This window comes from Enhydra lutris, unplaced genomic scaffold, assembly GCF_002288905.1.
Source record: "Enhydra lutris kenyoni isolate GAN:26980312 unplaced genomic scaffold, ASM228890v2 scaffoldscaffold6, whole genome shotgun sequence".
Classification (NCBI taxonomy): domain Eukaryota; kingdom Metazoa; phylum Chordata; class Mammalia; order Carnivora; family Mustelidae; genus Enhydra; species Enhydra lutris.
Window position 1 is genome coordinate 15,274,288 of NW_019154090.1, and position 23,578 is coordinate 15,297,865.

Below are 23,578 nucleotides of genomic sequence, written 5' to 3' on the forward strand. Positions count from 1 at the left end.
TAAAACCCCGACGGCGCTCTTCTCAGGGATTGTAAGGGACCCGATGCAATTCTGTGCGTCTCACAGACGAAGAGAATCCCGGGCCAGACTCCCACTTTCAAAGCTTGTGCACCTTGCCTCCTGAAAGTCTTTTCAAGATAGCCAGAATCCAGCACCCGCTCTGGAACCGGCCTTATGACCTGGGACTGAAGGCTCCACTTGAGAATTTGTGACCAAGGCCTTCCTTGACACTGACTCTCGTATCACCAACATCTTTTCCCGGATATTCCTGGCCCACCATTTTTTGGGGTTTTTTTGAGAGTGGTGCGAGGAGTTAGAGAGAATCCTAAGCAGGATCCACTCTGTGTGTGGAGCCCAGTGCAGGGCTCCATCCCACAACTCTTGAGATCATGACCTGAGAGGACTTCCCCACCCCACCCCAGCTTTCTTTTGACTAAGCCCTTCCACCAGCATTCCATCGGGAAGCCTGTTACTCTATGGGGACAGGAGTCACCTGACAGTACAAGGCCGAGACAGTGGCCTGAAGCTGTGCTTGCGGCCTCAACCTACCCGTGGTGTGGGGGCATTTAAAAGAGAATTCCGATGCTCTGTGGGCCCTATTTCCCCTTGCCCCTCACAGGGACTCTCCCGGTTCCCAATGACCTTTGCTTGAGTGAGGTTTCGGCAGGCGGAAGAGCTCGGAACGGGTCTGGTTGTGCTGCACAGTAGTAAGCAGGCACAGGACTGAGTAATCTTGGGCTGAAAAATACCTTCCTTTCTTCCCTTTCCTTATGGGAGTGTGGAAGTTTTTAGAAAGGGTGCAAATGCTATGAGGAAACAGTGCTGCAGGCTCTCAGAAAGTGTTAGGGCAGAGGACAGTCTGGTAGAACCCTGGGGATGACCACGCCTTACGCATCTCTCACAGGCTTTGCTACATCTCAGGGTTTAAAAAAACGGGGTGTGTGTGCTTTTTGAATGGGATGTAAAATAACTGTTCATAGCAAATCTTAGAAGCTACAAAAGAGGACCTAACACATGGGTGGTTTGTCGTGGAGGGCGGAGAAGCGTCCCGTAATAGGCAGAGTGGCTCTTTATTAATGGTAATTTCTCCTCCTTTACAACACCCTGACTTCTGGTTCTAAACAGGGTGAGAAATAAAGATGTTCCCTACTTTTAGAGCAGAGCTACAAGTGAGTGTGACCAGAAGAGGCAGCTAATTCTGGTAGTGAGAGAGATGGCGCCATACATCAGTTCACAGGCAACTGATAAAATTTTTTATTTCACTTTTGAATTTTTACACTTTTCCTGATTATTCCGTGATAAGGTGGAAACTAGAACTGTTTAAAAGACATACACAAATCTAGTACATCAATAACCGGGGATTTTTCTTTTTTTTTCTTTTTTTTTTTTTTTGCTATACTATTTTCACAACCACAGGAGTGCTTGCTAGGCAATATAACCAACCGTCACAGAAGCAAACGTGAGGCAGAATACTGGTAAGGAAAAACGAAGCAAGAAAGAGCTACCAGATATACAGACAGGCTCGTTCCACATTCACTACTGCATTTTCAAGCGCCAAGTATTAACTGCACATTTTTGTTCAGCTAGAAAGGGGGGAGGGTTTTTTTTTTTCCTTTTTTTTTTCCTTTTTTTTGGTTTTAAATCAGTGCATGAATGTTTCTTTTCTCATTTCAGCAGATGGACAAACAGGCGGACACTACAGCTACATGGAATGTTCCAGGGAGAGGGGGTACTGTGAGACTGGTAGGCCTGGCTATTCTGGACTCTCCCCACTGTGGTGTTCATGCAACTTCCCTGCATTATAGGGTCTTGTTCAAACAGGTCTGTGAACTTGGCTGGAGGAGCACACTTGGGAGAGCTGGTGACAGGTACTAACAAGCATTATCAGGGCTGGCTGCAACACAGGGAGAAATCATGGGTATTTAAAAACACTTTTTTGACTCAGATCTTGGTCTGACTGAAGAGCAACGAGCGCGCTGAGAAATCAGAGGAAGCCAGAGCTATGTGCTGGCTCTTCTCAACTCCCCTGAAGTGAGGCCTGCGAACCAAAGTGCTTGCCATCTTCGCTCACCCCCTCCAGGCCCCCGCCCTGCCCGTACGGTGTTCGACAACGAACAGAAGACAACAGAACTGAAAAGGAAAAAAAATGTAAAGGAGGAGGACAGAAACTTCAAGAGGGAAAAGAAAAACCAAGGTCAACAGTCAAAAAGGACAGTGGGAAGAATGTCTCGATTTCAAAATTTGAAAGCCCCAAGCTAGGAAGCACCCAAAGACTTGAGTACTTCTTAAGTGAAAGGCAATCTCTGCAGAACATGACTCTGAAAGGTATTACCCAGGAAACAGATAAGGCCATTCATAAGATACACGGCTTTTCTCTTCTTTAGGTCTTGGTTACAAGGAAAACAGATTCCACTACTGGAGCCCAAGTTGCAAATCAGTAAGATGGCTGTGGGAAAGGGGTGTTAGTCACGGGGTCTAGGAGCACTGGGCCTTTTCACGGTGTCAAAACCCAATTATCAGCCACAAAGAGTTTCCATTTTAGGCTTCGAGTTTATGGAGAGGAAGACACTGTGGACATCTACAGTCATGAACTTTTGAGTGGCAACAGCTCAAACTGGCCAAGTGTCTGTAACCCCCCCAAACAGGCAGAACTACTATGAGTTGCTGTCATAGGACAGGGGTCTTACTCTGTGTCCCAGCGTCACAATATAATCTCTATAACTTTCTGTACAACTTTACAATGGAACTGTTATTTCCGTGACTAGTTTATCAGTTTAAACTTTCCAAAAAGTTACACATAATTTAGGTCTAGTTTTTCTACCAGTAAGAGTTCTGCTAAGTTACAAAACCCCATAATCACAGTGTTCAGTTTAAAAAAAAATTCAGCACATAGTAATCCTGTCAATGTTAATCAAAATCAAAACTTCAGAATGCCGTGGCATTTATGTGACCAATCTGAGTTTTAGATACACACACCAGCTGTTTATCCCATGGACCATTTTGCTAGGCTGAGGCTGTGAAAAATTGAAAGTCGACGTACGACTTTTTTTTTTTTTTTTTTTTTTATCGCACAAAGGGATATATGTGAAGGGTACAGAGTGACACTGAACAGATCACGAAGCACAACAGACATTAGTTCTCTCCCTCCCCAGCATCTCCTTCATCTCCCTGGTTTTCCGACGTCCACAGCTGCAAGAGAAAAACAGAACTCTAATCAAAACAAGGCTCCTAAAATTCACTCAGAGAAGTGGGCCCAGTCTGGACCAACTTATCTCATTTAACTGCTTCAAATTATCACTGTATTACTGCAGACTATGAGGACTGCAGAGGCCAAAACTTTAGCAGTCATTTACAACCAATTTAACAATTTAGTACGTTTCACTCTACTTACAGGGTACAAATCCCCTTGGGGAGTCTTGGGCAACAGTGAATTCTTCGGTCGGTGATAGGAACAAGACTCTAAGCCCTCCAAGAGCAGGGTCGTTAACCAGCAGTACTTACAGTGAGATTGTCCCTAAGCAGCTGCATGATCAGGGTGCTATCTTTGTAAGACTCCTCGTTCAGCGTATCCAACTCAGCAATTGCTTCATCGAATGCCTGCAACAAAGAGCCATTAGCAGAGTTGTCACAGGTTCTCTGGAGCTAGTTTAGCCTAATTTTTTTCCTGTTAACAAATATACGTACTTTCTTTTCCTGTACAGTGCTCTAGGGGAGTTGAGGCTATTATTAATGACCTTGTTTGCTAGTTGTTTCCACAAACAGATAATGCATGGTTATAAGGCACCAACCAACAATGACAAAAAAAATCCCCAGAGAACTTCACTGAATGTGGTAACATAACAGGTATTACTGTCAACCCAACACAAATCCATATTATTATTATTATTATTTTAAAGATTTTATTTATTTATTTGAAAGACAGAGATCACAACTGGGCAGAGAGAGGAAGGGAAGCAGGCTTCCCGCTGAGCACAGAGTCCGATGTGGGGCTCAATCCCAGGACTCTGGGATCATGACCTGAGCCAAAGGCAGAGGCTTTAACCGACTGAGCCACCCAGGCACCCCCATATTATTTTTTAATTGCCAAACCTAACTGCCAATAATCCTTTCCTTCCTTTACTTAAACTCAAAAGGTCTGATACAAGGAATAAAGGAAGAACAGACGTTCACACCACTAAATCTGATTCAATTAAGTGATGGACCTTAAATAATTCATTTCATGTACTTTTTCCAAATTAAAAAAAACATTTAAGTAACAGTGTGCATGTTGAAAGACTAAAAAATATGTAGAAAAGGCGGCTGAGTTACTAACAGAAGACAAGAGGCAGCCCAGCACACAAAGAAAACCTGGTCTGCTTTCTTTCATAAACACAGCTGTAACTTCAAATCTTGGTACAAGGAATATAATACATAATAGAGGCTGACAGAGCCCAAAGTCTGACAAGGAACAACACACTACCTTCCCCCTGAATTTTCTACAACCACCCGCCCAAGCCAATAATAAACACAACAACAACAAAGATCAGCAGGAGGTGCAGAGAAGAAATCAAAAAGTGATAGGTCTGTATTTATGTCACAAAAGATCTACTCCATCTCCAGAACATCTTCAGAAGGACTAGCACAGTCAGTTGTTACATTCAGGCAATAAAAAGAAGTACGTGTACACACACACACACACACACACACACACACACACACACACGCAGTGTTATACTACAATCAGAAACCACACACGGACTTTCTCACCGTTTTTGCCAGGCTGCAAGCCTTTTCAGGAGAGTTTAGAATCTCATAGTAGAAGACTGAGAAATTCAGCGCCAGGCCAAGTCGAATTGGGTGTGTAGGCTGCATTTCTTTCTTACTAATTTCAAAAGCTTCCTGGTAAGCCTGCTGGGAGTTCGACACAGTGGCTACAAGAAAGATAAGGACATTAAAGGCGAGGTTCTCTCTGAGGTACATCACATGCCGGACCCCCATCCAGTTATTTCACCCCACCGAGCAGGAATGAGGAGCGACCAAGCAAGGGGTCAGTGTCTCCACCATCTGATTAACAACGATTTGTTTCACGTTTACTCTAAGCCAAGTACCACATTAAATGCTTTGGGGGAAAGCAGAAATAACCTTTAACAAGACAGAACATGGGAAACAATATGCTCCAGTAGAGGAATTATGGAAAGAGTCAGCAGACTCAAACCTGAACTCCCAACTCTTACTCTCTAAATGTGGGGCTTGGAGTAAGTGAAAACCTCTGTGAGCCTTGGTTTCCTCATCAGAATAACAGGCAGATCCCCACCGGAACTCCTAGGGTTGTATAAGGAATAAATGAGACTCTAAAATACTTGGCACATAGTAGGTACTTAGTAAAGCAGAGCTGTAGTTCTCACCATCACAAAACACATATGTGATAAAAGAAACACTATTTACTATGGTGGTTTTATACCATTAAGTCATCTTAAAGTTTTACTTCTAAGAACAGATACCAAATAACCCTCAAGGTTTTTTGTTGTTTTTTTTTTTTTTTTAATTATAAGAAAAAGATTTCTTTAAATGGACTACTACATCACATTTTTAATGTCCTCTGCACTTTACCCTTAGATACATTGATTTGTCAAGCCCCATTATGCTGACCTGCTAATCATAGGTCAGCATAATGTTAGTGGTCTTTTAGATTCCCAGTACCGTGATGTTCGTGTCTATGGTAAACAAAGTAAAAACTGTTTGAAATTACTGAGGAGGAGGACTGGCTCCACTATTAGTCAAATTCCTTTAAAAAAAAAAAAAAAAGTTACTTACTTTGTTTATTATCTCCAGATGCCACCTCAGAAAGATATCTAAAATAATCGCCTTTCATTTTCAAGTAGAACACCTTGCTTTCCGGTTGTGTAGCATTGGGAATAAGATATTTGTCCAACAGCTCCTAAAAAATGATTCACATTCTGTTAAGAATCTGGAAATATTATTTACAAGATGTTAAAACTATGTTTGAGATTCAAGACACACTACCACTTCTAAATAATTTTGACGATTAAAAAAAAACATAATTTGCATCCAAAGCTTTTAAGTGGTTTTTGGCCCAGGTCCTAATAGCACATGCCTGTATTCTTCGGTTAAAAATCACTTTTGACCATCCACAAGGGGTTGATTAAAGTACAGCCATACAATGGGATGCCACGTAAGGCCTTAAAAATGATGATGCAGAACTACACCAATAACACGGAAAGATTCTCAAAAGAAGTCTGAGTGAAACAAAAAGATCATAAGTACCACATGAATCCTATTTTAATGTTAAACTATGTACGTGTACACACAAACACATAAGGGAAAACTCTTGAGGAATATTTATCGGTATGTTAATAATGATTCTCTACACGACAGGATTAGAAATGATTTTTACTTTCTGATTTATACTCTTCTACCTGGTCACCACCCCTTTAAAAAAAAAAAAAAAAAAAAAGAAACTGTATTTATTTTTTAAATTAAAAAAAAAAAATCTTTCCCTTTTGGGAGGAAAAAGGTGAATAACAGAGCAAAACTGCCAAAAACTAAGTTGAAAATCAATCAGACCTGGGTAGAAGTCCCTCCTCTGCTGCTTACCATCTGTGCCCCTGGACAAATGATTTCTAAGCATCCTGAGCCTCAGTTTTCCCAGCTATACAATGGGGAAGCACAATAGCCATCTTCTAGGGTATGAGGACAAATGAGCTAGAGTACATAAAGTGCTTAACACGATGCCTGGCACGCAGTAAGCACTCAAAAAGTAGCTAATACTATTATTAAGAATAAATTCCTTTAAACATTTATGCTTACAACAAAAGCAGTTCTGAAGGAGTCCAAGCTTCGTATACAGAGCAATATTTTCGAAGAGTTGTTTTAGAATGTGGCATCCTGAAAAACTGGTTAAGAGGCAGTAAGTACCATGCTTTTCTTCACATTCTTTCAGATGCTCTTAAAAGCTGGTCTACATTTCAGGAATTATGGAATTTTCTTGCCCTTGGGATGCATGCCATACTTCATCTGAATACCAGATGTACCTAACATTCAGGAATTAGTGCACCATTAACAAACCCCCAAATTACCAACAGGCAACAAATTTAGCCATGACACTCTTACACCATGAGTCTAACAAGAGCAGCTCAATGCAAAAGCTTAGTTGTAAGGGGATTTAATCAATCGATGTGAGAAGATGCAAGGGGCGGTAGTCATTTTAATACTCTCTGCAGACAGCCAGGGTGTAATTCCTTATGGGTTAGGGAGGAGGAATACTGCCTGATGGCTGACAAGCTTTGTACTGGTTTTCAAAAGAAAGGTGTCATGGGCAGTAACTCGGAGAGGCAGCCAGCAGGGGAGGAGGTAGATCCACAAGTGTGAATTCCTTTTCCCTTCAAAGCAGCCCTCACCGTTCATTTTTACCTGATTTCACCTGGAAGAAAAAGAAAGTTCCCAGTGGGCTCAGGATGTGAGGGAAAGACAATATGATCATGATTTGCTCTAGGATACACACCCCTCCCGTCCAACCCCAGACTGTGGCCAGAGCGGAATAGTTATGACTCAATCATCTGACTAAGGCTTATATAAAACCCAGGAGAGGACAATCCCCAAACCATTTTTGATTTGGCTTTGGACACAGGCCCAACGGACAGACGTGGCTAACTTTCAGGACCTTACGCTGTGCGGACAGGACTGGGAGAGGGGGAATGAGAGTGGGGCTTCTGGCTCCCACCTCCCCGGCTGGAGGTGACATCACCGCTCAGACACAGAACAGCCCATCTGTGGCGGCACCTACCTGAGATCCTGCCAATGTGGACTGAATTTCTAAAGAAAAGAGGGAGGGATGCTCCTGTTTATCATAGGTCTTTGTGAAGGGAGAGGAAAAATACCCCATTCGTGATGAGCAACCTCTGATCAAACAGGAAGTGAGGAAAATCACATCACATCACAGGCTTAAAAATCAGCTCCAAATGAGTGCAGCTTTCCAGCATATTCCGACACCTTTCTCTCATGAGCCGCGTGAGAGTTTGCGTTTGAGCGTTACATTAATACTGTTCGCAAATCGCCGTTTGAAACCGAAACCCCGGCCTCTTACCAGAACGTCATTGCAGATGTCCTGCAGCTCGGCCTCGATCTTCTCCCGGTACTCTTTGCCCATCTGCTGCTTCTTCTCATTCCTCTCTGTTTTCTGCTCAATGCTGGAGATGACACGCCAGGAGGAGCGGCGGGCGCCCACCACGTTCTTGTAGGCGACAGAGAGCAGATTTCTCTCCTCGTTGGAGAGTTCATGCCCCTGTTCCGTGACGGCCTTCATGGCTGCGGCCATGTCGTCGTAGCGCTCTGCCTGCTCGGCAAGTTTGGCCTTCTGTACCAGCTCACTTTTATCCATGGTCGTTCCCTAGGACAGGAGCGAGCGAGAAGAGAGAGAGAAAGCAAGTGTGAGGCTTCAGGGCCCTGGAAATGCATGTGTGAACCTTTTCCCAACCCGTCAGGCAAGAATCATATGTAAATACGAAACATGTACTTGCGAACGCCCTCTGCCGTACTGAACATGAGCACTCAGAGGGCGAAGTCCCTTGCTAATTTTTTTGCCAATTAATTTTCCCAACAGTCCTGAAGAGTAGATTATGTTCACAACAATCCCTTTCCCCCTTTCTGGAGGTGAAGAAGTGGAGGGTCAGAGAAGGCAAGTGATGTGTCCGGCAGCGTTGCTAAGAGACCGCAGACTCCAGCCTCCCTGTCCCCGCGAGTCTGATCAGCCTCCCCATCACACGTGGGCTGCTGGAGAACTATTTCTTTGGAAGCTTAAGCTAAATACACTTCCTTAACTTCTTTCGAGAATTGTCTGGTTTGGACCAAATCTAGTTTTTCCCCCACAGTATTGGGAAAAACACCTTAAATCTGAGGACTGCCTCAATCTTAAAGCAAAGACAGGACTTTAAATGTTACATCTGGCAGTGCCCATCAAGCAGTAGGAACCTAAAAAACAGAAGCCATTTTTGTCCTATCTTCTGCAATTTGCTGACTTGCAGGATACACTGTAGACAAGAGCATCAACTGAAGGGAAGTAGATCTGGCTCTTTCTAGCCCCAGCTCTGCTACTGACAAGTGGTCACATTGCTTAACCTCCGAGAGCTTCAATTTTCTTACTGGAAAGAAAGAAAGAACATTACCTACTCTCCGTGGGGCTGCTGTGAGAACAAATGACCTAATCTACGTGAAGGTGCGTTGAGAAGTTTAGAGCATTAAGTACAAATTATCCGACGCTAATCGTCTCTATGGTATAGGCAGCAAGAGATGGGAGTGTGTTCAAGACGCGCAAGAGAACTGCAAACCGTAACTGAGTTCATTTACAATCTTTTCTGAAACAGTAAAAATTTTAGTAACCTCAGTTCACCAAATCCTCTATACACCTACCAGTAAACACTCCTTATTCACCTCACCTTAGTCAGTTCCCCACTATAATAATCCCCATTTACAGAGAAAGCAGTAATTTTTGGATAAAATGTAACTACAAAAATTTGTTAACCAGTAAGTTCAATAGACTGTTCATTTAAATTTTGGTATGTCCATCTGTGCCACAGCGTAAAAATACACTATCTTAAACCGTAATAAGGTTAAATACTACTAGAAGTATCAGTATTTTTATTTATTTTTTAAAAGATTTTATTTATTTATTTGACAGAGAGAGATCACAAGTTGTCAGAGAGGCAGGCAGAGAGAGAGAGAAAGGAGGAAGCAGGCTCCCCGCTGGGCAGAAAGCCGGATGCGGGGCTCAATCCCAGGACCCTGGGATTGTGACCTGAGCCGAAGGCAGAGGCTTTAACCCACTGAGCCACCCAGGCGCCCCTAAAAGTATCAGTATTTTTAGAACAAATTCTTACAGGGGCACCTGGCTGGATCAGTCAGTGCATATAACTCTTGATCTCAGGGTCATGAGTTTGAGCCCCATGTTGGGTATAGAGATTACTTAAAAATAAAATTTTAAAAATAAAACAAAACAAAAAAGCCCCCAAATTCTTTCATTATAATATACACAGCATCACAATTTAGAACTCTGAAAACAATAATTTTAAAATAGCAAAAGAAGTACTGTCTCCTTCTCACAAAATGGTTTTTTACCTCAAGTTATTTCTGTATTTTCAAGTGTGGGATCCTATAGACGGGGCCCTACCACATGAAAATGTTTTATTACATGGAGCATAATGGTAAGATCCGCCGCCCCCCCCCCCAACTTAAACAACTGAGAAGGAGCTGGCTCCCTAAGTTCAGAACTACTATTTTTCTTCCCACAGTTTATTATCTAAGTCATACTCAAGCTGTGTCCTACATAAGGCTCACTAATTCTAAGTTTCCACTCAGTGAAGTGAGTCTCACCTGATCTGCCCGCCTTCTTCACCATGTCACTGGAATGAGACTGTAACAGAGATAATCCTCACAAAACATTCCACTTGCTCTCCTACATTTCCTGGCAGCCCTCAAGCAACCAGGATGGGTCCCAGGGTGAGTTATGTCTCATGAGACAGCAGAAATGATGCCACTTCCAGGTGAAAACTGAAAAGACTGTATGTCATTTGCGGGCTCTCTTCTCTGACATCAGCTGTCTAGAAGGCCCTGTGCTCTTGACGATGTGCTAGGGCCTGCAGCCCGAGTCCCTGAGTGACTGTTTACATTGACTCCTATAGGCTGGCACTGGACATGGCAGTATAAAAAAGAAATCTTTAGGTGAAGTTACTGAGATGTTGGTGCTGTTAGCTGCCACACCACATCCTAGTCTACTGTGATAAAAGTATACCAAAAGGGACATCAGGGTGGCTCAGTCAGTTAACTGTCTGCTTCCAGCTCAGGCCATGATCCCAGGGTCCTGGGATCAAGTCCTACATCAGGCTCCTTGCTCACGGGGGGAGAATGCTTCTTCCTCTGCCTGCTGTTCCCCCTGCTTGTGCTCTCTTTCTCTCTGGCAAATCAAAAAGTAAATCTTTAAAAAAAAAAAAAAGGTACATCAAAAGGACACCATTCTTCAGCTTCAAATTATACCTTCTCGGTTTATGTCTAACTTTCTTTCTTTTTTTTTTTTTTTTTTAAAGATTTTATTTATTTAGGGCGCCTGGGTGGCTCAGTGGGTTAAAGCCTCTGCCTTCGGCCTTTCGGCTCAGGTCATGATCTCAGGGTTCTGGGATCGAGCCCCGCATTGGGCTCTCTGCTCAGTAGGGAGCCTGCTTTCCTTCCTCTCTCTATGCCTGCTTCTCTGCCTACTTGTGATCTCCCTCTGTCAAATAAAATTAAATTAAATTTAAAAAGATTTTAAAAAGATTAAAAAAAAAGATTAAAAAAATTTTTATTTATTTGACAGAGAGAGAGAGAGAGAGAGAGAGAGAGAGATCACAAGTAGGCAGACGCAGGCAGAGCTGAGCAGAGAGCCCAATGCGGGGCTGGATCCCAGGACCATGAGATCACGACCTGAGCCTAAGGCAGAGGCTTAACCCACTGAGTCACCCAGGCACCCCTATGTCTAAGTTTCTTGACTGCAAGTCTTTCAGTCAGGATACAGCCTCCATCAGCAAATAATCTTACTTCATTGTTCCTCAAAGTGAGAAGTAGGTAGAAGTCAACTTTCAATTAACTTCAAAAATGTTCCGGTCTGCAGACAAATCCAAAGTTACAGTCACTCAGTGGCCCACTCCAAAGTTCATCAAACAGCACCTGCGCAACTATACCAGGAAAGATTCCAATTAATAAAATCCTGGCCAAAAATAAATTAGGAGCTAAGCCATCCCATACAGGATTATAAAAGAGTAACAGAGAAATACAAAGGATCGACACTGCTAAAGATGCCAGGAAACTCTGTGGCCTTACCAGCCCAACCCCCTGGTTAAGCTCCCCTCCCAAACACTCCAAGTTAAATCACACTTCTCTGAAGAATCCTTACTCCTCCCTGGGAGCTCCCACAGGTACATGCCCTCTCTCTCTCAAAATCAAATGTGACTTGTTTGGGGCGCCAACTATTTTAAGCTTCTCCAGGATCACGGAAAGAGCCCTTGGACACTGAGAGCCAACATGATATGGTAAGACCCAATGCATGCCTTAAAAATGTATCCATCTGTTCAAAAAGAAATTAATTCCACACTCACACACACAAAACAACTACAACAAACAAAATCCACAGCTAAATGTCCTGATGCCTACTGCTTACATAACTTTTGACTTATGTAACACGGATTTTGAAGCAGCTAGACCAATTTCAACAGGAAATGGGTTACACAACACCCAGCAGTTTGGAGGAAGGCAGGAGACAAGGGACATCTGGAATTGTTCCTGGTTCTACATCTGCAAGAAGGCTCCCATTCACTCTCTCCCAGACCCACTACCTGCAGTCCCCTTCATGTCTTTATGATCAGACTCGTTCTTAAAATTTTGATCGAGTCACTTCCTGCTCAAAATTCTTTAAAGTTCTCTCCTGCTGACAGTAGTCAGATTCCCTCCAAGTTTTTCCAACCTAGCTTCCTAGACTTTCACCGAAACATGCCTTCCACACAATTTGTGCTTCTGCCAAAATGGTTTTTTTTTTTTTAAAGCTTTTATTTATTTATTCGACAGACAGAGATCACAAGCAGGCAGAGAGGCAGGCAGAGAGAGAGGAAGGGAAGCAGGCTCCCCGCTGAGCAGAGAGCCCCATGTGGGGCTTGATCCCAGGACCCCGGGATCACGACCCAAGCTGAAGGCAGAGGTTTTAACCCACTGAGCCACCCAGGCGCCCTCAAAATGGTTTTCTTAAAGAGTCTGCTTTTCTGTCTCCTTGTCTTTGCTCACCAAGCCACTCCCTCTGCCTGGAACGTCCTCTCCCGTTTACTCAGCATACAAAATTCTTCAGAGCAGGGCTCAAGAGCCATCCCCTTCATGAAGACTTTCTTAAACCGCTAAGCTGGAGATGTCTAATGTAACAGCCACCAGCCACATGCAGATAGTGCCACACGTGGAAACTTTAGTATTTCGGATATATGGAGTTAAGTTCTTAAAAAAAGATTAAATAAAATAAATTTCACTTGTTTCATTGTACTTTTTAAATGTAGAAAATTTTAAATTACACACGGTTCGTGCTGTTTCTATCGGACAGCACTGCTCCAAGCTGAGAGTACTCTCAACAAAGCATTTCATCTATACCTCTCTTAATGTCCTATCACATTTCTCCAGCACTAAAATTATCTGTATATATCTTGAAGTCCCTCACCACCCCATCAACTCTTTAGGGCAGATCTCCCACAGTGCCTTGCACATAATTAGTATGAACAAGCATCTGCTCAATGAATGAACAGATCCCCAAATGAAAGAATAAAACTGCAAATCTGGCAGCGTCTTCTCTCCGCTCAAGTAATTCAAAGCACCTCTTTTTCACAAGCACATTAAATCCTCATGTTTGCACCTTATTCCTTGTACTCCTGCACCCTACTTCAAAATTACTCAAAGGCACAGCACAGGGACTGTTGTTAGTGGCAGTGGGAGAGTACAGTGTCAGGGATACAGTTGGGTGAGCAGAAATTAACACACAGACTTGTTGAATCATGTTACCGTGATTACCATGATATGCATGGTAACTAATGTTACCACTGTGTATCGACTATACTTCAATTAAAAAAAAAGTAAGAAAAACAAAGTGGCTCTTGGTTCTGCCTTCACCCTCACTCCGTCCCTTTGAATGACTCTCTTTTGGCAGCTCCATCTAAACTTTGCCTGGCCCTCAAAGTCCTTCTACAGGATTTTGGCTCCTCCATACCCGTCAGGCTTTATCATCAGCCACTCTCCCAAAGGTACCTTTCCCTCTGGCTGAACATCCTTGAATACTCCATAAGTGGCACGCTCAAACACCCCTGAAATTGCTTTTCTAGTTCCTTCACCTAGAATGCTCTCCCATTTACTTCCTGCCTAAGCAAACTCTATCCATCCAACTGGGTAAAGTCTTCCCTGGCACCACAGCCCCCACTGAGGTTCCGGCCTGTGAGCCCCAGCCCACTTGCAGCCTGTCACACTGCCCAGGGCCTACACCACGTAAGTTATCTGGTACAGATAAGAGTAGTGTCCCTTTACAGGCAGTTCCACGTGGATATGTCCTCAAAGGAAACCTTCACATTTGTTTCTCATTTAAGGTCTCACCCTGGGCTAAGCATAAAACTAATGCTCAGGTAAGTGGCTGCAAATTTTTTTCAGCAAATCTGTCCTGAGAGGGCAGAGAGAAGCCAGGGCAGCTGTAAGCAGGGTGGCAGAAAGGCGGCAGGACTAGGTCTAAGAGTGGGTTGTGAACTACAAAGCTACGTGAACTTGTTCAGCCTCAGCCTTCCAATCTGTACGCAGGCGATACAGCATCCTCCTCAAGAGACGTGCTGGGAAGAGGAGATGCAGGACATTAAAGGAAATCTTTTTTAAAAATGCATAGTGCAAACCAAATGGAAGTACTATTATTCCTCTCACAGGACCTCCACATCACTGTTTCAATCCACAATGTGAGCTTGGATTCTTTCTTATTTAGCATACAACCCATGAGAAGGAAAGCCAGTTGAGATTCATCTCCTACAGGAAGTGAAAATGTTACAGGGTTAACATTCCTAGATAAGACTCCACCCTTCGATAGCCTCAAACGGGACACCCATGGCAACTGTAACACTTTTATCCATTAGTTCCTAACTGAATTTTCTTGAATTGAATATTAAGAAGTGATGGTTTATAATCAGGACCTACTTTTCTTCTAAGACTTTTTCAACCGATGTCCTACCACAAAAATACCTCAGCAAGAGAGCTTTTATTTGCCTCCTCAAAAACCTTAAAAGACTAGCAGCTTCACCATCAGGCCCAGCACTAAGAGCACAGAGACACCAGAGCCCACTTTTCCCCGTGCTGGGCTCAGATCGGGAAGACACAGACAGGTCTCTGCACAGCTCTCAAGCACAGCCACAGGGCGACGACACGCGTCTGTCGACATGTGTTTGTCTGCGACATGCAACTGTCTGCTCGAAGCCACTGGATGCAGCACTTTAGAGGAACGGGAAGCAGGTGCGGAGTAAACCAGCACTGCTGAGTGAAAAACTGGGAACAATCTAAATATCTAATAAGGGAGGGGTTAAGAAGAGGGACTGCTGGGCCAAGACTACATGGTTGTCAAAAGAAGGGATTTAATGTCATGGATCTGCTGATGAGACACATGTAACAGGAAGAATTAGAAAAAGATGTACAAAAGTATTTCATTTTTGTAAAACACTCCAAAGAGTACTATGAAAAGTAATTCCAAGGGTGCCCATGAAATAACAGGATTTCCTGCAAATACATGAAACCTCAAATCTGACAGTAAATGCTGAAACAAGAGTATCTATGAATCCACCAAGGCCCTCTAGTTCAAAATTCTTTGCCCAAGGGATTTCTCTTATCCAGATTCAGGATACTGAGAGGTCATCTCATAGGGGCCAGAAGCAGACACCCAGTATAAGAGGGAAAAAATAAAAATAGAAATGACTACCCACTGTTAAACCATATTTAAAAAAAAAAAAAAGAGCAGCCTTGCAACGGAAGAGAATGACCTTCTGAAATGTGGCCTTTAGAAGTACTTAACTCTCAGCTCTGTTTTGTTTTCAAGGAAAAGAAGAGGCTTAATTCTTTTTGTTTTTTTTGTTTTTTTTAAAGTAGGCTCCACACCCAATGTGGGGTTTGAACTCACAACCCTGAGATCAAAAGTTGCATCCTCTGCTGACTGAGCCAGCCAGGCGCCCCATGCTCAGTTATGAAATACTGAGCTTTAATTGAATTTGATAATTTCCTAGAAATTTAAAATTGAGGATTCCATTATCTATCGTGTGTGAGGATGACTAAACCTCTATTATGAAACACACAGGAGTGGAATTTGTTTCTAGGAAAGCCCTACATAATACATATCTCAGCTTCTAAAGAGAAATTAGGCCATTTTTTTTTTACAGTAACTTCTCTGAACCTCAGTTTCCTTAAATGTTAAAAGGAAACATTAGCAGCTATTGAGGATGTGCAAAAAAATGGCAAGATGGTGCTGGTCAGAGTAAAGGCTCAGTAGACATATTCTTACTCTTTTTGTTTTGGTTTGGGTTTTGGGGAGGGTTGCGGGGGGGTGACAGGGAGAGAGAATCTGAAGCGGACTCCATGCTTGGTGTGTGGAGCCCGACGCAGGGCCGAATCTCACGACCCTGAGACTGTGACTTGAACGGAAATCAAGAGGAGGACACCCAACTGACTGAGCCATCTAGGCGCTCCAACACACTTAGTACTTCATTAAAATGTAGTGCATATAATTTAATGTGTGTTGAAATCACTGTAAATGAAAACACTACCAGTATGTCCAGGAACTTTTCTTGGAATTCGAAAGAAATACAATTAGAACAGTGTGGTCCTTGTCTCTGAGAGCTCACACTCCCCCAACTGGAACAGAAGACGGCACATACTCAAGGGTTATAAAGTTTCTTGAAGAAACCAGCCAGAATTAGAGGGAAGGGGTTTAGTGTAAAAGTGGCTGGGTCCTCACTGGTTTTCTGGGCTGCAGGGGTTCTGCCAGGAGAGGAAAATGATACCCCAGGTAGGGACAAGAAACACCGATATATGAATAAAGAGCACATTATGTTTTTCTAGATGAAACTGAAGAAATCAAAGGCCAAAGTAAATAAAGAGATGAGCAGAGTTATGAATCTGGAGGGAAAACTGACAGGAGCATCTTTACAAGCTTCCATGGGGTAAGGAACTGAGGGTAAATTCTGACTAGCGTTCAGTTGTACCATTTCAGACAGAGGACCCACAGCGCCACAAGGCCAAAGTTACAGTTCCGGAGTCACTCCGCTGAAGGAAAGACAGATGCCGAGGTACAGCAGGAAGGACCTGAGAATGTCAGTGGGGCCAGGTGGTTAGGGGGTGTTACCCAGAAAAAGTGAAGTACTCCTGGCTCTTTAAGAAATCTCCTCACTGAAAAACACCCACTCTAAAAAATGTCTGTGTGCCATTCTACACACAAATTTCATAGTCCTGTCATAACCTGAACTCCATTCAAACATTTGCCTGCTCTCTGATAGAAAATGAAACACAGCATGTCCTAAATACAAAATCGTTAGTGCTGATGTCCAGCAAACACATAACTGTGAAGGGAAAGTTCACTTTCATTTCAAAATCTCTTCCCTCTTCCACGTCAGTTGCTGAGGATCACTGTTCTTTAGGTCCAACTGGCCAAAATTAAACTTTAAAAAATGGAGATATTGAATGATATGCCCAAGGTCACGCACTGTGAATCAACAGCAGATAAGAATAAATTAACCTCTTCATGTCTGATGATCAATCCCAAACAATCTGTTAGTTCTGATCCATAAACGCAGCTCCACCGGTCCATTTTGGGAATAGGGTTCAAAAGCTTGGAGCCCATCAATACAATGGAGTGACCCAGCCCAATTTACCAGTACCACACACCAATGCCACAGGCTACCTGATCTCTGTGTCTGTTTTCTCATGCATGAAAAAGGCATTCATTTAATATGGTTCTTGGAAAGAGTAACTTAGTTCATGATGCAAAATACTTCAGTGTCTACACACTGTAAGCACTCAAATGGCAGCCACACCGGAGTCTAACAAACGGCGTCAGCCAGGCTTGAAAGGACACTTCCAACACACCTCATTTCTTTTAAATCCAGATGGATTTCTTTAAAGACTTTTAGAAGAAAGGCACATGTTAACTTACCTATGCCTATTTCTAAAGTAGCACTTAGCATAATTTACTGTAAATGTCTTTATTGACTCTCACATTGGATTGTGAGCTTACGGTAGGAACCCAGACTTTTATCTTCGGGCACCCAATGTGTGGCACAATGCGTGCCATGCTGAGTATGACTATTCAATCCCTCGGTGCACTTTTTTAAAAGGGAACAAGGCTGTTATTTCCTATGTGGACAGAGTTAAGCAGACCACACCTGACCTATAAAGTACAGACTATATTTATCCTCTGCCTTAGTCTACTTTAGAATAGAGCCACCCCAGCTCCAGTCAGGAAACAACACTATGCTTTTTGACTAATGTTTCTCAGCTACCCATTTTTGTATTTATAGATTCAAAATGAGTTTCAACAAGCCCTTGGAGTACTGTCTGTCCATCTCCTCTTCTGTTCAAAAGACGGTATCAGCTAACTGGCTCGGTAAATGTAATAAAAATACTCATCATTTATAGTTTACCCAAATGTGTAAAGCACTAGGGCTTTAATATCAACTCCTTTAATCCTAAACATCCTATGAAGTAGGTACCCCTATAGGCCCTTTTATAGATTCCAAGAGTAACTTGCCCAGGGTCCCATAGGTAAAATGAGCACACACGCTTTCCTCTATGGGCACTAACTCCTAAAGATCAACTATGATTCTCAATGCTTACTTTTGGAAAAGGGAGAATGGACAATTTTTCAAAAACAAAAAACAAACAAAAAAACCCCCCATAGTTATTACAGTTAGGTTTCAGGGATCAGCCTTAATTTATCTAGCTTTAAAAATCAAAATAAAATTAACTTAAAAACAGCATATGCCAAAAAGCTCAACAGACTGTCAAACAAGCTTTAAGGTAAGGTTTGTGGGCAAACAGTAACAATGGCCAGGACTCATATCTACTTTATTGTCACCTCTGTCCAGGTCAAGGCCATTCAGAAGTAACTTTTACTCCTGGGTCTTTTGGGGAAAACAATGAAATAAAACTAACAGGAAGAAACTTACATAAGAGAGGACTGGCCATATTAAAAAAAAAAAAAAAAAAAAGTCATCTTTTCAACCTACGGCCTGCTGGGAATGACTTGTTTTCTTGAGGCCATCAATCAGTCTCATCTCATTATAAGTACACATTAGAAACACGTAAGTATGCCTATATCAGAAGATCTTTTAGCCCAAAAAGCAGTAAGCTTTCTTACTTGGCTTTTAGCACACATATCCCAAAATAGAAAGTACTTTAGTCTTTTTCCTCCATAAGTATTCCCCTTTGAAAAATTCCCTTAGAATCCAGCTCCAACTGTTAAGTTTCTCCCTCATGACACAGAGATGACGACCAGAACCATATTCATGTAAAGACCAAGATGGTTGTAATACTTAAAAGTTGCTTCTATCCAATGAATTTCTTGTTCCCTTGCTAGGGTGAATTGTCTGTCACCTCTCTCTAGAAACATGTAGGAACCAAGGAATGGGAAGTCCCTTTACAAGTAAACCTTAGTTCATTCTGGGGTATCCTTATTCCTTAAAGGAAAATGGCCCAGTCTGACACCACTGAAAGAAGTACCCTAATAGGACATTATAATTTACAATTTTAATTTACTAGTTCCTCATCTCTTCCTCCCCAACAAAATATGGAAAATCTAAAAATCTACAGAAAAAGTAGTATGATAAACCAAAATTAGTGATGGGAGTCCTGATCAAATTCTGTTAGATGAAGAACCAAGTATCAGACAAATCAAAATGCCACAAAGTAACTGATGACCTGTCTCCCTGACATGAAGCAAATGTGAGAACACTGGGTTTTTCACAAGTGTTGCTTCCTGATGCACACCAGCAGTATCATCCCCACGGGCCAGAATGAATACAGTCCCTCCCAAAAATTACATATGTATCTTCCAAAACAGCTAAAATCCCTGTCGAAACACATTTACTTTAATAGGAGACACGTAAAGAAAAATTAAGGACGAAATGGGGTTCACATGAAACATGCGCCACCACCGGGAGACACTTATCACCAGAGCCAGACTGCTGGGTTTGATTCCTGGCTCCAGCACTTACTTACCTTGTGCTGTGTACACGTGTGTGTGGGCGTGTGTACCCCTGGGAAAATTATTTAACTCTTCTGTGCCTCAGTTTCCTCATCTGTAAAATGGGGCTAACGGTACTTACCCATCACTGGCTGTCAGGAAGGCTTTAGTATGTGTAAAGGGCTGAGAACAAAGCTTCACACACAGTAGGTGATGTGATCGCTATTACTATTATTACAGACCAACTGTCCTGATGCTACCTCATCAGTTGGTGAATAAATCACAGAGACAGAGTCTATGTGTCTATACTATATAGCATATACGCTGTACCTAGTCTCTCTATATATTCATGGATATGGTCAAATAACATATATTAAACACCTACTATATCCCAAATGCTTATTTTGATTTTTCAGTTTATCACAAGAACACAACAAAGACTATTACCACCTGGATTGTACAGATGAGAAACGAGGCTCAGAAAGACTGGACATGGGGTACACAAAATAAAGTTCTACAATAACTTATCAGTTTTTGAAAACAACATGTACACAAAGCAGGGATGGGTCTCATCAGAATGCAGCTGGAGGAAAAAAGAAAGCCATTAATAGTGAATTCTGTGATTAAAAAAACAAAACCAAAAGCTTACATTTAACAGTTTACCCTTTGTAAAAAGGCCCCCAAAACAACTCTGGAGATAGAGAAACTAAGAACCAGAGATTAAGTAACACACTAAATACCCCACAGTTAGAAAACGCTGCAGGTAAGACCTGAATCAAATTTTTATCTGACTCCAGGTCCAGTGCTCTTTGTTTCTGTATCCACAGCCAAATGGGCAAAAGACACTTTTCTTCGCAGTGGCTCAACTCTCTGGAGACTCTGCCTCCGGAACTAGCATCATGGGAATTTGCTCAGCCTGGTTTTATGGAGGCTGCCTCCCTGATCTATAGAGCTCCAATTCTAAAATGGCTTCAACATAACACAAGCACTGCATGATGGGAAATGTACAGAAGATTATAGGGTAGGAGCCATACTCCAGGGGCTGACAGTCCAGAAATATTTGCTCCTGATGAATGAGGATATTCAATCTAAAAACTAGGCGTGTGGTCTAGGCCAAATTACCTCATTTCTCATAAAGACTTCATCTGTAATGTGGGTGAATGGTTTCTTATCTCACTGAAAAGGGAGGCTAGGAAAATCACTCAGCAGTTGCTACTGGATTATTACTCTTCCATCTGGAAGACCACACCTAAAATTCTAAGTTGGGTCTAGTAAAACTGACAGGTTTCACCTTCCCCCTCCTGCATGCTGCTAAGGAAACAGATCCTAGAAAAATGAGGGCTCAGGCGACTGAGATATTCCTAACTGAGAAACAGGGTACACTGGAAGCAATCAAGGAGAAAATCACTAAGAATCAAACATTATTTATACATACACATTTCCAAAGAGAAAATGCAAAAAGCTGGGTAGCCACGTGTCCAGTTCTATAAACTGCCTGTATGTGTGGTTTCAAATGAACAACCGAGACACAGTGAGGAATGGAGACAATTTTCATATTCTTGAAAGTGCTTCATCTTTCTTTTTGGATCCTGTGGCCGCCTGATTTTTGTTATGTTCCTAACATCATCCTGCCAAATCCGGTCTCCCACACAGGGCAAGTAAAATCCGAGTCTGACGCTATCTAGCCTTACTAACAAGAAAAGGAGTGAAGACAAGGAGAAGAGACATGCATTTTTACAGAAAGGTTGGCAAATTGTCTTACCAATACTGCCACCTTCGAAAATCCAATTACATGCAGTTCTCCATTTGCAATAGACAAAGATGTACTCAATCCTCCGAAGAAAAAGGGCCCGAATCAATCCTATCCCTTCCCCACCACCAGGGAGGCCACCAGGCAAATTTCAGTCCTAAAAACGTGCTAACACACAGTATGGGGGGAGCTGGGGTGAGGACACAAAAGACAGGCATTAAAGGACGGTAAATACCGTGGAAGAACACTCCCGATTTGCAGCCTCTGATCTGTTTTTCCTGAGGATCGGGCCTGACTCCGTAACCGGGTCCAACAAATGCATTTTCTTGACTCAAACCTCAACCCTGTGCTCCTCAAGGAATCTCGGGTCCTGCTAGACTCCCAAACCAGCGAACGATGATGAAATGGCTTTACTGCAAAGTGGGAGGGGGTTTTCCCTCTGCTCTCTCCCAAGGTTAAACCCCTTACCCATCCAGAGGGAGTCAACAGAGGCCCTGCGGTTCGAAAACTCGCCCGTATTTGGTTAAATTTTAATTTTTGGAAACCAGAAAACAAGGAGCAGGGGTGACAAAGCTTAAAGGGTCGGTTTTCGCCGCCCGAGGAGCAGGGAGGGGTCGCGCGGGCCACGAAGGTAGGTCGGGAGTCCGCGGCTGAAGATCCCTTCCCGCCCCGTACGGAGCCGCACCCCGCCCGCAGGGCAGGGCCGCAGGCGGCAAGGGCTACCCGGGCCTTTCCGTGAGCTAAGGGGCCCGGCCCCGGAAACAGGGAGGGGCCGTGGCCAGGCCGGGCCCGCGCCGCAGGCGGCCGCGCGGAGCCGAGGAAGCCGCGCGCCACCACCTCCCGGGGCCCACCCGCAGGGTCGCCCGCTCCGCCACGGCGGACGCCGCCGATGGGGGTGGGGAGAAGCTTCGCGCTTGGGCCCCCAGGGGCCCCGGGCGGACCCCGCGCCGCACTCACCGGGGGAGGGCAACAGGAGGAAAAGACGCTTGTGAGCGAAGCTCCGAGCGCGGTGACCGCTTCCTTCCCAAGCCCACTCCTCAGGCGGCAGCGGCGGCGGCTGCACTGGCGGCGACGGCAGCAGCTACCCCGGCTCCGGAATCGGCGGCGGCGGTGGCGGCAACTCCACTTCCGCTCCGGTCACCACTTCCGCTCCGGCCCGGGCCCCGCCCCGCCCCTGCGCCGACTCCTCATTGGACGAGCGGGGCACGGGGTTGCCCCGGCCGCCCGAGAGGGGCGCTGACGGAGGGAGGAGGAAGAGCGGGGAGACTTGGTCGTCGCGGACCGGGAGCGAGGAGGGGGCGGGCGGAGGGGGACGGAAATGGGGGCGGGGGGGGGGCGGAAAGAGGCTGTGGGAGAAAAGTGGGTGGAGCTGGGGGGGGAGTGTGGGAACCGGGGGTACTGGGTGAGAGGAGGGCCTGGGCCGGCACGAGCACCCGGTGCTGCGCTCCCAGCTTGGGCTCAGAACCCTGCAGGGCTGGGCCCACAGACGCCGGGGTCATCGGTTCCTTCCCCACCCAAAAAGGAATCGCCACCGGGTCGGAGGCTGAGGTCAACCCCCTTTGGCTGTGTGCTTTGGGAATACTAGACCTAGGGAAGCACAGAAATTGCTCATCCTTCAGTTTTTGCCTAATCTTCCCTTCAGCCCTTCGAGGCACTCATCATTTTCTCCTTTTGTGGACAGGATAGGCCCCATGAAGTGCCAGGAATCGAACCAGCCAAGTCTTTTTTTTTTTTTTTTTTTTGAAGCCTGTGTCTCTGCTGTCTTCCTTGAGACACGCCCTTCCCAAGGCTCCAAGGGGAAGCTTAAGGAACGGAAACCGGCCTCTACAGCCCCTCATCCAGTTCTCCAGAATGTCTCAGAATGTCTCTCATCTCCTCTGCCTCCCTTTCATTCATTCTTTAAGCAGATATTTATGGAGCAGGCTTTGTGCATAGTGTTGGAGACGCAGCAAGCACAAGACAGCCAGGCACTGCTGTCCTGGAGCTTGTTATCTGGTAGGAGAAAAATCAAGTAAACAGGTCTTTGTCATCTCTCCTTTACCCTTACTTAGCTGAATGACAGACTTCTAAGTCACCACCCTACCCTT

The 23,578-nt window shown here is 44.0% G+C and overlaps 1 protein-coding gene across 1 annotated transcript; it reads right to left on the minus strand.

Annotated features, from left to right (window-relative positions):
• Nucleotides 1-1,239: 1,239 nt before the first annotated feature.
• LOC111141382 (tyrosine 3-monooxygenase/tryptophan 5-monooxygenase activation protein beta) lies at nt 1,240-22,644 on the minus strand. Its single transcript, XM_022493884.1, has 6 exons — nt 22,449-22,644; nt 8,084-8,386; nt 5,794-5,917; nt 4,747-4,910; nt 3,502-3,597; nt 1,240-3,189 (listed from the first exon to the last, which is right to left on the minus strand). Exons 2-6 carry the CDS (start codon nt 8,375-8,377, stop codon nt 3,133-3,135), a joined length of 735 nt encoding a protein of 244 aa, XP_022349592.1. The 5' UTR covers nt 8,378-8,386; nt 22,449-22,644; the 3' UTR covers nt 1,240-3,132.
• Between the last annotated feature and the right edge of the window lie 934 nt (nt 22,645-23,578).